This window comes from Mirounga angustirostris, unplaced genomic scaffold (genome assembly GCF_029215605.1).
Source record: "Mirounga angustirostris isolate CCGP_5_RB_7025 unplaced genomic scaffold, mMirAng1.0.hap1 SCAF_14, whole genome shotgun sequence".
In the NCBI taxonomy this organism is placed as follows: Eukaryota; Metazoa; Chordata; class Mammalia; order Carnivora; family Phocidae; genus Mirounga; species Mirounga angustirostris.
The window spans coordinates 4,590,152-4,604,817 of record NW_026991722.1 but is presented as its reverse complement, the minus strand read 5'-3'; the positions used below and the strand labels follow the sequence as shown (position 1 = coordinate 4,604,817).

Sequence of the window (14,666 nt, the reverse complement as noted above, 5' to 3'; positions counted from 1 at the left end):
AGTAGAACAATTAGAAATCTTTCATTTCTGAGCTTTTCTTAATTCCCTGGGAACGGAAACTACACTGGAGCAGGCAGTACTGGGTTGTTCAGGAGAGAGGACACAGCACAAGGAGGGATGTGAGGACACTGCCCATCGCACGTCATATAGACTGCTTGAGTCTCAACGATTAGCACATTAAATGACTCTGCTAAACAATCAGATTCTAAATGTTAAAGGCAGTTATATACCAAATAGACAGGCAATCGTGGTGGCATATTTTAAAAGCCAGATATATTTTTTAAAAGATCATGCCTACAATAAGTAAATTATGTAGTGATGGAACATCAAAAAAAGCTGATGAACAAAAGGCACAATTCAAAGAGTCCGGGAGTAGAAAGAACAGTTCTTTTGGTTTGGTTCAAAGTAGGAGAAAAGGGAAACAGGTGTATTAAAGTTGTTTTTCAGGTGAAGGTTTCTGTCAATTGAAGCAGTTAACACTGGCTTCTTTCTCCCTGGTCCAAAGCAGTCTTTTCTTTCCTCCACTTCTGAGCATGAGTTTAATCTTCTGCTGTATAGAGGTGATACATCAGAGCCACTAGCATTGCTGAGACGGCTGGGATCACCCAGTTGGTCCACCAGCTGGAAAGAAACGGCAATGATGCTTGCATGAGGTTCGGCGCACGGGACTCAAAACCTTTGCTCCTTCTACTTACCGTGAAAATCACTGTGGCATGTTTTTATTCTCTCTCTAACTTGCCTGGATGAAACGTCAACTCTGAGTTGTTAAAAGCAACATGAGCACCACACATGCCCTAGTATACCAGCAAGTGCTCTAGCTTTGGAAGAAAATTAATGACCTCCATCCCCATTCCACTTAAATCTATTTCTCTTAACTTACACAAAGAGCTATGAATCACTCCCCCAACAGATGCTACCTACAACTAGCGACTTATTTAAGGACATCAACTCTGGGTTACGTATCACAAGTTCACAAAAGCAAATATTCCTTACAGGTTTTATTCTACTTACATACATTAAGAATTTAAAATAGCACTAAACTGAGAACAAGAAAATCAAGGTGCTCATTTTGGGAGAGCCAACCACAAGCTCTATACCCACGAGAAAAGCACATCTCCTGGACTGTGAAGTTAAGGAGTTTGAGCCACGGGATTATTAAGGTTGCTGCGAGCACCACAGCTCTATGTTCCGTGATTCTGTTTGGAAAATCTAACCTTCACCCATGCACAAATTTAACACATTAAGAAACAGCATGCCCAAACTACTTAATCTGTGGTCCATAGGTGTAAACTCAGAAAAATCCCTAACTTACACACTGTTTTAGTCCTGGTGCATAGAATTTTTGATCAACTAAAAATGACAGATTACAGATCAAACCAGGGACAAAGCTAGAATGATCTTCAATTTAGATATGAACCTATAGTTTCCTAGAAAGCAGAATGTGAATTAAGCCAGATAACTCCTATAAAGACATATATTTTGTCATAAACTTTCTATCCTTTAATACTCTTCACACATCAACCCATACAAAGATTGTGTTCAATACAAAGATTTAAACTGCAAAAAAGATTACAAATGTAACTTTCATCTTGGTGGGGTTTTTAGTTTTCATTTAGAAGGAAACTTAACCTGTCAATAAAACGTACAGTGAAGGACTACTGCCTGAAGGCAGGGAATGTACCAGAACACTGACAGACTGGGGCAGTTCCATTTGACAGGGTGAAATAAAATAGGCATAAATGTGTGGTTTTGAGCTTGGGGCCAATTATCTCTGTCTACCAGAGAGATATAGGCCAATTATGCAAGTCAATATGGTAGAGCTGCCACAAATGTTAATAGGATCTTGGACTGTGACAAAGAAATCCAGTCCCTAGAACAAGTGATTCATGCTACACTTGAAGGAACACTGAGCTTAGGGAGATGTAAACACTTAGATATAAACATTTAGGGAGATATAATCACTACAATGTAAGAAACAGACCATATATTGAATAAGAAAGGTTGTTTGCCTTGGCAGGAAGACTGTGTAGGCCACAAGACTACCCTGGAGAAAAAGAGACCCAACTTGTTCTGTCCATACTATAGAGTAAATGCAGCTGGAGGACGAGATTTGGGGTTGTTCTAAAGAGTGTCCAGAGTCTGAGCTGTCTGACAATTGAGGAGGGGATGTCCTGAGTCATCTGGGCACCAAGTGGAGATGACCCTGGGCTGTCCACTGAGAGGGGGCACAGTGGGAGCCTGAGCCCTCAGGTGGGGGAGGAGCCCTAAGCCCACCCAGACTCCACTGGCCTTCTGACCAGTTACCTTAAGAGAAAATTACGACATACCTGGAATTAGAATCAACAGTAGTAATGAGAGTTTCCTGAAACAAGAGAAAAAGTGAACTTTAAGGGAACATCTGAACATTTATTCAATTGACTAAGAACTTCTTTTAAAATAAGATCATAATTTTCAGTATATTCTTCAAAACACATTGAAAGGGAAAACTGTATCATAAACTTTTACTAAAATGCCTATTTTCACCATTTTTTAGAAGAAAAAATTTTAAGAATCATCTGTATTTAAATTACTTAGACATAACCTAGACAATTTGAAAAAAAAAATTAAAAATAGGCTACATAAAATATCCTCTACACAGTACACATCTGAATAATGTAGAAACTGAAAACTGATTATCATATACACGGACACATAACCCCACCACTACCTTTAGGAAGAAAAGCTTAATTCTTTAAAAGCATGAATGAAAACTTCAATAAAATCAGTTATTTCATTCAAATTTTATGTGAAGTAAAAGTGTACCCAAATTGTATTAAAAGACATGTCAACCAAAAAGAGAAAAATAAAAATTGTCATTTAAATTATCACACTCTGGACCACTACCTCTCCTGGCCTTCTCTAACTCTGACAAGACAGCTCTAAAAAGTGGAGGCCTCAGGAACTGACCTCACAGGGTCACCAGCCAAGAAACCTCCAAATAGGGACGCCCTGTGTGTGTGCTGGGGTCTTTCACAGTTGGCCTATTTTGCCTTCCAGAACTTTCTACGAGAACTTCTGTCAGTACCATGAAAGTGAACTAATTTTGGCTCTTGAAAAATACATACTTCCCCAAACAGATGAATAACTAAGGCCTAAGGAAAAATAAACTTTCCTGGCTTGAAAACTAAGAAGCATTCTTTAGAAATTTCACACCAGCGAAAGTATTAGTGCCTCAAAGGAAGGTAGCCATAAGTAAGGCAGCTTCATCTGAGAGTTCATCTCTGCAGTTTCCCAAAGCACAAGATAAGCCATTAGCAAAACATCCACACTCTGCAGTGAGGCAAAAAGCTGCACAGAGCGAGGCAGCGCATTCATTAGAGAAACCCCAGGAGAAGGCAGAAAACTGTTAGGGAAGAGCAAGCAAATCAGTTAGGAGACCCACAAACCTGGAAACATGGCCTTTAAGATTCCTGACACAGTAGGGGGGAAAAAAATAAGTCATTTAAAAAGAAAACTTCACACAGTTATTATCTTTTTAAGCAATGTTAAATCTTAGCAACTACAAAAAGTATTCATAACTACTGCAAGATTATTTTTCAAATTTTGCGTATATGAATAAAATTAACAAGGATTACCAGAAGTCACTGGACTGTGCAAAAGGATTATTCCACTATTAGATGACATAATAAATTCTGAAACTGGAGCACAACAGTTCATTGAAAGTAAAATATTATTGTCACAATAAGAAAGTTAAGCCCAGAAGAGTAAACAGAACTCAGACACAGATCTGTTATTTTGTTATACCAAGCACGTGCATTTTACCAAACATGCTGACAACTCTAAGGAAACTAGGCTAGCCTACCTCCTCGTTCATCACTGCCCTGAGCGTTAATGCTAAAACTTTTAGGGTACCTCACCGCCAGCAACAACAACGATCTTCTAAAGAGCTGTACTTTAAAAGATTATATACATTTCTGAGTGTTTCTTATCTGTTAGGCTCTTAATCCAGAGATGCCTGAGAGCTAAAGCAAGTTTGAATTACCATTTACCACACTGATGAAAAAGAAAACTGAAACTGTCTTGCCCGTCCAATGGTCTGAGGGGCCTAAGTTGGGCTTCTGTGTGTAACTAACAAATATGTCAACAACTAACAGGCAGAAAAGACTATGGTTTTTATTACAGGCTCTGCCACCTGTTCACTCCATGACCCTGAGGGGTTCAATTTCACATAGGAAAGATTAATAATTCCATCAGTACATGAGAAGCTATATAAAAATCATGCAAAGTACATCAAGTTTTTGCAAATCAAAATCATCTCATTTATACATTTAATCTACTTTAGCCTATTCCTTAATTGGAATGCTTTCCTAAAAATATCAGGGACACTGATATTTTTGCCTTTGGAGTACAGAGCCTACAGAAGAAGCTTAAGAGACTGCACCCACCAAACCTGAGATGGGTGCCAGCCATGGTTCTGCAGTGTGACCTTGAACAAGGTCAAAGCTTGCAGCAAGGTCTGAGCTTCACTGTTTTTACCTTCCTGGAAGGTCTATGGATCCCACAGGGATATCATGAGACTCAAACAAAGTCACTTAAACAGCAATAATTTGAAAACCACAACCAAGAAAAGGTATTGATACTACTGATATCCTCCATGTAAGCAAATTTAATAGATACAAATTTGTTTAAAAATGCATCATTTCTAGGTCTACAAATATCTTATCTTGGCAACTAAACACCATGTTTTCCTTTGGGCAGGGTCAAGCTAATAATCTTTGTTGCATCTTATTTCACAATTCAACTAGGTATTTTCAGTGGCAACATTGAAAAAAATCAGACCACAGCTTACATTTATCAGCCTGGAGATAGACAGATGGTTATACAGAGACCCACACACCAAAAGAAATACCCAAGGACACTCTCTTCTGGCAAACTAGAAGCATAAGAAAGATAAATCCAAAAGAGTAGTCGTGTATTTTTTTCATTGTATTTGCTTATGTCCTCTAAGAAAGACAGCAAGTTCTTACCCTACTTCGGCTGATCTAATCAAAGTCATATATGTTCTAAAAGAGGAGAGAGTCTGTCTTTGGGAAATACAGCAGTATGGCAGGAGACCTGCTTACCAATTCAGCCCTAGTTTCTGTTTGTAGGCATCGTCGTTTGAGATATGACTGGACCTACATTAAATCTAACTTAATGCAATGAGCCTTATCAAATCCTTTATTATAGCTGAATGATTTATACCAAGATTATTAACCTCCTGAAAACCTAACAGGAAAAAAGTATATACTTTTTCCCTGACCTGATTATGGAGAAAAAGCAAAGACTACATGCATCACAGGATTTCAGTTACCCAAAAAGTAGCCTCAAAAAAGGTGCTAATGTCGTATGACCCAACAGCAAGAACTCAGCAGCTGTTGTAGAGGCAATTCAAATTCTGAAGTCCATTTTTTGTCTTCCCAAAGTACTCAGATCACCAACACTGAACTTTCTGAATAGGGAAAGGAGAGACTGTAAATGAGATTGCTTTGTAAGAAATACCATTAATCAAGACTTATATTATACCATCTGGGGTATGAAGGTAAACATGGCCTTTATGCTCTATTGGATTTACTGCTTTGATTTTGCTATAGATTAAAGAGAATGTCTTGTCAACAGCAGCTAGCAAATGAGTTCACCAGTTCTTTCATACAAGCCCTGAGGAGTCTCACTGTTGGGCTCTAATAAAAGCAAGAACAGAAACCAAAATGGAAAAATTATTCTCTCTTTCTGTGGTTTAAGCAAAATGTTCTTCCATGGTCCTTTAATTACAGGCCGACAACTATTCTGTCTGCTTGTACTCGTCAGGGACTCTGGTTGTTGTCATCAATTCTTACTATGGATTTTTCAAATGTAAGTGAGAAGACCAGCTCAGCGAGAAGGGCTAGTGAACCAGGGCATAAAATTAATATCCCCTAGAATATATTTTCCTTTCCTAAGGAAAAATGCATCAAAAAGTTATTATTTAATTTTATTAACATTAAATTCAACCAACAAATACTTATTTAACACCTATGTCCCAGGGACACGGAGGTAAAGACATGGGTAGTGTCCTCCAAGGTTCAAGTATTAAGACCTCTGCTCAGATTTTAAGTTCTCTGAAAATAAGGCTCGTGTCAAATCTTTCAGATCAGAAGCACAGTGCTACTTATACAAGTAGCACTTCAAGAGGTATCTACTGATAATTACGGTGAAAAAATGATGTATGGAGAGTATTACAGAGAGAACACACAAGCTGTCCTAATGAAACACAATGGCTGGTCTATACACAATGTATTTTGCTGAGCCAACAGGTTACATATTCATCTAACCTATGCTGGCCTGGCCTCATTCAAATAGCTGAAAGACTTCTGTCCTCCAGTTTGACAGGTATGAAATACAGTGAAGATAGGCACGGCCACTGAGACACTGGGGATGACACACTTACCGAAGGCTTGGTTAACTTTGCTCTATCATCCTGCAATTAAAAAAAAAAGGCACATTACAGAATGAAAGAACATTTACAAAAGTACCATGTCCAAAGCAGTCACTTTTACTGAGATTTTTTAGAAAACATTACTATTCAGTAACTAGCACTTTAGGTTCATCTATCTAGGTTGTTAATTACAAAGTTTGATCCATCTGACTTGACTACAAAAATTAATAGCTGATTAAATGATTAATTTTCAATCTAGAGTTCCAAAGTTTAGAACATCATCCATGATAATCATATTTATATGTTCATGTGCATATACATTTATTAGACTTGGATTTTAATCTTCAATTCAGGGAGCAGCTGAGACCTAAGTAGATTATTCCCCTGCTATCCTGTGAAATGAGTGTATGTATGTTTGTATACCTGTGTGTGTGTGTGTAATTTTGCGTCATATCCTCAGTGAATTCCTGCAATCTCCCAACTACAGGGTTGCAATTTTCTTAAACCTCTGCTTGAGGTAGTCCAAATTAAGGGTCACCTAAAGGTGACCACAGGGAATCCCAGTAAGCAGATAAGGCAGAAATGCTGTAGTCGCAGTCTGAAAACCCACCTCTTCTACACCTACAAGTTTGGAAAGGAAAGAATAAGGACAGAATCAAACATTTTAAGGAAAAGCCTCTCTGGTTACCATAAAGCTACCTCATTTTGGTGAAGTATGAAGATCAAGATGAAAACATGTGGGTGAATAAACTCTCCAGGTAAGTGAAGCTCATTCTTTCAGAGTACCCCCTCCTACCACCAAATAAACAAACAAACAAAAAAACCCTACCTCCCTAATTCAATGGAAATTGCTCTAAAACAGATTTCCTATTTTTAGGCCTTCCATAAAGAGCCTTTAAGCTTTCCTTCATTCATGGTCATTGCAAGAAATATCAATCAACTTTTTTTTTTTGGCAATGTTAAATTTCTTAGCTTGGTAATTGGTACACAGGAGCTTATTTGATCAATATTTTATGTGATGCACCTATTGATTTGTATTTACCAAATGTTTTATAATAAATGACAACATTAAAATTATTGGCAAGTATATTTGGCAATTATATGTGATTTTTATTACAATCATAATGACAGAACTTTTCATATGGATTTTTGTTTTTCAGTGGTTTCTCAGAGTGCGTACTTGGGCTGAGGCCACATGCCTACATTAGCCCGCTTCTAATAGCGCCCCCACCCCCTCTGGCTGGCTCCCCGTGAAGCAGCACGAGCTGGGAAACAGGAGACCCTGTGGCCCAGCTGAGAAGCCCAGGTGCTCTCTAGAGGTAAGAACAGCCAAATGCATCGTGTAGGAGGCTGCATCTGTTTGGAGAACTCCGCCACCTCTTCCCAAGTATTCAGCTACCTTCCAGATAACTTTGGTTGACAGATTAGCAAAGTTTCATATAGTCATTCAAAACTGCCACAGAAGGGCCTAAATTCATACTACAGCCCCGGGTTTATATAAAAGCTAAATTAGGGAGCATAAAGTCAGTCCAGGGATTTGCATCGACCGTGACGTTTTCAAAGATCTGGAGTCAAGTAAGAAGAGTGAGGAGAATGTGTAAGTTTTACAGAAGACAGGGTTTATTCATTTAACAGAGGTGGTTTAAAAATTTTTTAATCATTTTTTTAGAATTGAAATATCCTCAAACTATGAGAGTAGAAGGGAGTTTCTTAAGAAATATTTCTTAAAATATTTTAGTCAAGGAAAAAAGAAAAAAAAGAAACCATGCTGGGTCAATGACCCCCACCTTCTAAAATATGTTGCTCCGTGACACTTCATAGTCTGAGAGGCACTGTCCCCCAGCCCTGGCCTTGGGTTAGAGGGTCCTGACTCTAAGTGCCAGTGAAAACTTCAACCAGGGAAATGCAAAGAAATTTCTGATCGATTTGTTTATGACAAGAATGGTGTTATATAATCAGGAGGAGTTGTTTTTGCTTTACTTCTTCAATTTCATAATATGCAAGTCTACAATTTTGAGCAAGGTCAACCCACAGCCTTAAAGAGGAGTAAAGGCCCCCAGTAAGGTACTTACCGGATGAAGTTCCCCAATGATGTACGTTTTGGACAATTCTCTAGCATCTGTAGAGTGTCCCACATCCTCAAAACTTTCAGTAGCATCCCCTCCAGCTTGTTCCCTTAACACTTCTTCCCCACCAGGATGCTGTTTGAAGGACAGATACAAAAAACAAAATTTTTTTCCCAGGTAAATGAGTCAAAAGGAAGTGGCCAGTTTCATTAACCAAATAGGCTACTCTAGAAGTGGTAGATGACAATGTGTGAGTACAACTCATCCATATGTGGATGAAAACAGCATACTCTTCTGTATTTAATTTCCTTCTTGAAAGTTCATTAGAATCTTTCTCCAATAGTCAAGATGTTCATTTCCCCAGATCACTCCTATGGCTGTAAAGCATTAGACACATATTTTTAATCCGCTGGGAATGTCCTCTTTGCTTTTCCATAAAGCTCTCAAAATTGTTCTTCTTGACCTTTACCCAATCTATTTTTTCTTGAGTCCTATACCCTGACCTTTGACTTCTTTGATCTAGGTGTGGACTTACGCTACTACACCTTAGATGGTAATTGTGTGATAATTCATCTTTGAAAAGCACCCTGTCTGCCTGCCAAGTACAGGAAGTGTATAGCCTGTTGGACAGGCAAGCATATCCCCTGCCTGTAGCAGAACTCTCTTTCTAGTAGGAAGAAAAAAGTAAGCAAGCAGGTGCAGCAGTAACTTGCCCAAGCTGCTGCTGTATGGACAGATTATTGATGGGGGACAAGGAAGGCAAAGAAGAAAGAGCACCACTCCACTGGGGGTTGGGGTTAAGGCCTTGGGCAACAGAAGTATTTCAGTGCTCTTAGCTGCTCCTTAGCTGCTTCCATTAGTAAAACAACAGATGGTCAAAAGGCAGGGAGGGGCTGACAAGGGGGCCCAGGCACAGACACAGATGAAGTCCAGAGATCCTCAGGCAAGGAACGGAGTTCTCAGTCAAGTAAAAAGAGAGTAAGTGCTTGGTTATATCACCCTGAATACTTTTATGGGTGAGAAAAACCTTCTTAAATTGAGCCTATTTCCTTAGATCAAATTTACCCTGCCCTTGAGCAAATCACCTGTAAGCACGTGTCCAATGACTAAACAAAACAACTCTCCTCTGCATAACTGAGAGCACTCTGTTCTTAATTTCTCCCAGTGACGGAAAATATAAAGGTACATAACAGAGAACGGTGGACAATTACTGTTTTGAAATCCATTTCTCCTCCTACTTTGTTTAAATATATCTACTGCTACAGAAATCTACTTGGTTTTTTTCTCTACTATTGTAAACGTTATCCATCTACATTATAGTAAAACTGGAAAACACAAAGAAGAAAATAAAAATCACCAAAATTAGCTATGGTCTTGCCATCTCAATAGGGCTGGATATACACACATGTACATGTGTAAATAATTTTTGAAAGAAAACGGAGATCATTGCCTTATGCATACGGTTTTGTTAGATTAAAAGCAGATCATAATACATGATACAGAGACAGTATTGCCTAGTGGTTACTTACTACTCCTATGTGAACTTAGAAAAATAATTGTAGGGCGCCTGGGTGGCTCAGTTGGTTAAGCGACTGCCTTCGGCTCAGGTCATGATTCTGGAGTCCCGGGATCGAGTCCCGCATCGGGCTCCCTGCTTCTCCCTCTGACCCTCCCCCCTCTCATGTGCTCTCTCTCTCTCATTCTCTCTGTCTCAAATAAATAAATAAAATATTAAAAAAAAAAAAAAAAAAAGAAAAATAATTGTATTTATCTCATATAATTTTTTAAGATTAAATGTGTTAATATAGGTGTCTGACACATAACATATGACCAATAAACATTATCTAGCATTTTCATTAAATATTTTCCAATGTCATAAAGCATCTTTCCTCAACATGACTTTTTAAACAGCTACCTAATGCTGCATGCTGCAGGAATTTCCCAACTTATTTAAATGTCTTCTATTGAGGGCACAGAATATCAGAAGTCCACTTTAAACAAACATGAGAAGCCACACCAGGGGGATGGCTCACTCTGAAAGCCAATCTGAAGCTTCCTGATGCACTTCCAAGGCTGTGGCAATGGAAACCATGATTTGTTGATTCTGGAACAGTCTTATTTACTGTTGGGCATGGACTGAGGAGTACAGAAGCAAAACACAAGAGATATAAAATCACAACTTACTCAGCACCCACAAATTATATAAGTACACAGACTGTTTTCCTTCCATGTGGATGGCTGAACTCATGAGTTCCTTAACTTTTGGTTCCTATTAAGGATATGTGAATATAGACAAATCTCTCAGAGCAAATCATTAGTTTCCAGTTACAGCTTATCTTCAAAGGAAATTTTCAAACAAGGTTAAAAACATAGATTAGCATTTCCTAAAGCATCATAAAACTAAGTTTTTAAAATAGAGAATTTTGATTTTTAAAATGCTAAAATGCAGAAGGTAAACATTCAGCTTCATAGAGAATAACACAACAGCCTTAACCTGAAAGAAAAGGGCAACTTCTCAACTTAATTTCTGACCAAGCAAGGAAAACAAGAGAGCATGTCTCTACGTGTACATATGTGTCTATCTAGCTATGATTTAGACTTTGCCTAAACCATCTCTGTGAGACAGTTGTTTTCAGGGGAAAAAAAGAAAGACATCTTGGGTTCCACTGGTTCCACTGACCACTATTTAAGAAAAATGAATGAACTGACACTAAAATACATTTGCCCCACTCCAGGGATTTTTTTAAACAGTAAAAACAAAAACAAAAAACAAACAAAAGCAAAACAAAACAAAAAAACACACCAAAAGAACAAAGTTTTTTTCTTTCTCCCAGAATAAAATAACTCAAATCTTGATAAGACAGCAAAAGATATGGGACTGGCTTATTGTAATATCGGATATTTTCCTTGAAATATATTTATGATGTGGGGAGACACAGAGACACACACTTTGTGAAGTAAATGAAGTCTAATGATGGTTTGAAACTTGGTGATTCACCTTGTCACTCTCTTCACTCTTGTGAGCAGATTCATGCTGTAGTCTTAATATGCACACATCTCATTATCAGCCTGAAGGAAACTTTCTTCCTTACCTGTCAGCACTCTTAAGAGACGGGGACAGTGGTGTTGATGCCATCTTGGTTACTCCCAGAGATGGTGTATGTCTACGGTTTATGCCCAGAAGCTCTGAGAAAACTTACTATCTGTTGGGCAGCTTCTAGAATTTGAGAGGGACTCAAAGAAAAGACAATGCTTCAAAGAGGAAAGCAGTAGAATAACAGGTGATGAAAATCATCTGGAGATTTTCTGAAAGATTTAAGGAAAAGACCAAAGTGCCTAGTCACACGCAGGCAAGATCAGAGGTAACAAAAGAGGTGAGACTCTCTTAAAGAGTCAAGAGTCCTGAGCCAAGCCCTGAATTCTGTCCTCAGAAAGCAGCACTCACGAGGGCCCCCACTCATCCCACCATGCGGTGGCAGTCAGCAGCTGTGGAGCCCAAAGAAAAAGAGATGGGACAGAATATCAGGGGTGACAGTAAGGAGTACCCAGGAAGGACAGAACTGGGTGCGGTTGTGGGAAAACTAGCCATTTCCACTAGAGCTGTCCTAACATAAAGTCTCCCATTTTTCCAGAGGAAGATTCATTTCCCATTTGTGTTATTATATCCTAAAGTCAACGGACTCAACAAACACATGCCAAGTGTCTCCATGTGCCAGACACCAAGGTGTGCCAGACATATGGAGCAGAGAAGCTCTCAGCTCCTGCCCTGGGGGATTTATAAACTAATAGGGATCCCACTGGAATAATCTGTAACCGTACAACTAACTGCCGGTAAAAACCAATGTTCTGAGACAAAAGAGCACAGTGCCGAGAAGGCTGCAACATGAAGGACTCAGGAGTAGCTCCGCTGAGCTGAGATACGAAGCAGGAAGGAGTCAGGGTCAAGAAGGGGCAGAGACAGAGGAGATGAATGTCCCATGGGGCAGGGAGAGGCTGGGCAGGGGAGGGAGAAAGGGCAAGCCGCAGAGGGCAGGGCAGGCCACACAGAGCTCTAGGCCCTTTTAGGGATTCTGATCTTTCTCCAGCAAGCGATGAGAAGTCATTGAGAGATCTAAGAAGGGAAGGTAACAAAAGCAGATTTAGTTTTAAAAACATAATCTGGTCTTCAGAGTGAACAACAGGTATAAGGGCAGGAAAGGATCCAGGAAGACAATTCGCTAAGGCCATTACAATAATCCAGGCAAGAAAAAGCCTAAGGCAGGCTGGTAGCAGCCATGGAAATAAAGAGGCAGGGAAGGACAAAAGGCAAGAGAGGAAGGACTTCTTGATAGGTTGAAGAGGGTGGATGAGAGACAAGATGCAACACGAGGATGCAGGTTTGGGGCTTGCCTGATTGAATGGATGATGGTGCCAACTGCTGGGAATGGGAATCCCAGAAGCAGACCAAGTTCGGCAGGTAGACTGGTTCCAGCAGGGCCTCCCCACACTCACTGTGTCCACATACCTGGTGATCCAATAATTCCCTCTGTCTGCCTCTGCAATATCTCCATTCCACAAGTTACCCAAACACACCTTGCTCTGACAGCATATGAGAAACCCCAGGTACAAACCAGGGAATACCAATAAAATAACTGGCAATAGCTTTTACTCTTGACATCCATAGTTAAGGGTAATCTACAGGAAAATGTATTTGAAAAGATAAAAGATTAGCACAGTCCATAATTCGGAAGACATTAACTGCCACAGCCCCACTCCACTCTTAAGGACACTTTCAGGAAGACATGGTGAACTTCTATGGTATGGACAGTAACTCTGGCTACCAGGGCCCGAAATTACATCTGACTTTCTACTTTTCGCAGCATAAAAGCCCTCAGAACCTTGGCACAGTGGATCTCTTCTTAAAATGCTGGCTTCTCATGGCTGCTGGGACAGCAGACCCTCCTGGTTTCCCTTCAACCTCACTGGCCACTACTTTCTAATCTGTTCATCTCCAAGTCTCAACACGGGAGCACCCCGGGGCTCGGTCCCTGGCATTCTCCCATCCTCTACCTACACTAACTCTCCCAGTGGTTTTACCTGGCCTCCAACCCAGAAAATCACTGTTCCCTAGTGAGTGCAGTTGAGTAATACCTGGCTTCCCCTGAGCTCGAGTCCTCCTACCTGTAGTAGCCTACCTTCCGTGTTTACTCAACATCTATTCCATGTTCCAAACACAACATAACATAACCAAAACCAAATGTTTTACTTTCCCTCAAAATGCACTGTTTTCCAAGGGTGCCTGGGTGGCGTAGTCAGTTGAGCGTCTGACTCTTTATTTCAGCTCAGGTCAGGATCTCAGGGTCCTGAGATCCAGCCCCATGTTGGGCCCTGCGCTCAGCGAGAGTATGCTTGAGGTTCTCTCTCCTCTCCCTCTGCCCCTCCTGCTCATGCTCTTTCTCTAAAATAAAGAAATAAATCTTAAAAAAAAAACAAAAAAAAATGCACTGCTTTCTGGAATTTCCATTCTCAGGAAACAGTGCCACCATGTACCCAGTTGCTATGGTCCAAAACCAGAAGTCAAACTTTATTCCTCTCTCCTCGGCTCCAACCCACCAGCAAATCCAGGTGGCTATCTTCAAAACATACTCAGGATCCAACCACCTCTCCCCACTTCCGACACTGCCACCCTAGACCAAGCTACCAACACCATACATAAACGACCACAATGGTCTCCTAACTGGTCTGCTTCCTCTTGCCCCTTGTACAATCAGCTCCCTCACATCATCACACTATGAGGACTTTAAGAAGATGATTAAGGCAATCTAGGGAAGGGCTAATGCTAGCCTAGCCCAGGGTGGTTGGTCATAGTGGACTTGAGGAGAAGTAAAAGGGAAGTAGAAAAGGAAAACAGACATGCCTGCAGATTCTGCCCACACCTGCAAATATCCAAAGTCTTTCCAGCTTTCTGGGAGGGCAAAGTGAAACCTCCGTTGCTCAGTTCTAGCCAGTCTTGGGGCAGGTCCTCAATCCTGCCAAACTTGTTCTCCATGTCAGATCCCTCCCATCTGCCTCTGCTTGGAATGTTCCTCTCCCAAACTTTATGTGATTCCATCTACCCTTCATTCATATTCAAGTTGGCCTTTCAGAGCCCTTCGAGGATTTCCCCATCTAAAGAGCCCACCCCACAC

General features: G+C 40.2%; 1 protein-coding gene across 1 annotated transcript in view; it reads right to left on the bottom strand.

Annotated features, from left to right (window-relative positions):
• Window positions 1-256: 256 nt before the first annotated feature.
• Window positions 257-14,666, bottom strand: part of LOC123852504 (cytochrome b5) — a 37,351-nt gene continuing 22,941 nt past the window's right edge. The window contains exons 2-5 of the mRNA XM_045886554.3: window positions 8,506-8,634; window positions 6,446-6,475; window positions 2,328-2,362; window positions 257-621 (exon numbers count right to left, since the gene is read on the bottom strand). Coding sequence (XP_045742510.1) covers window positions 540-621; window positions 2,328-2,362; window positions 6,446-6,475; window positions 8,506-8,634 — 276 coding nt within the window. The 3' untranslated portion in view covers window positions 257-539. The remainder of the gene's footprint in view (window positions 622-2,327; window positions 2,363-6,445; window positions 6,476-8,505; window positions 8,635-14,666) is intronic.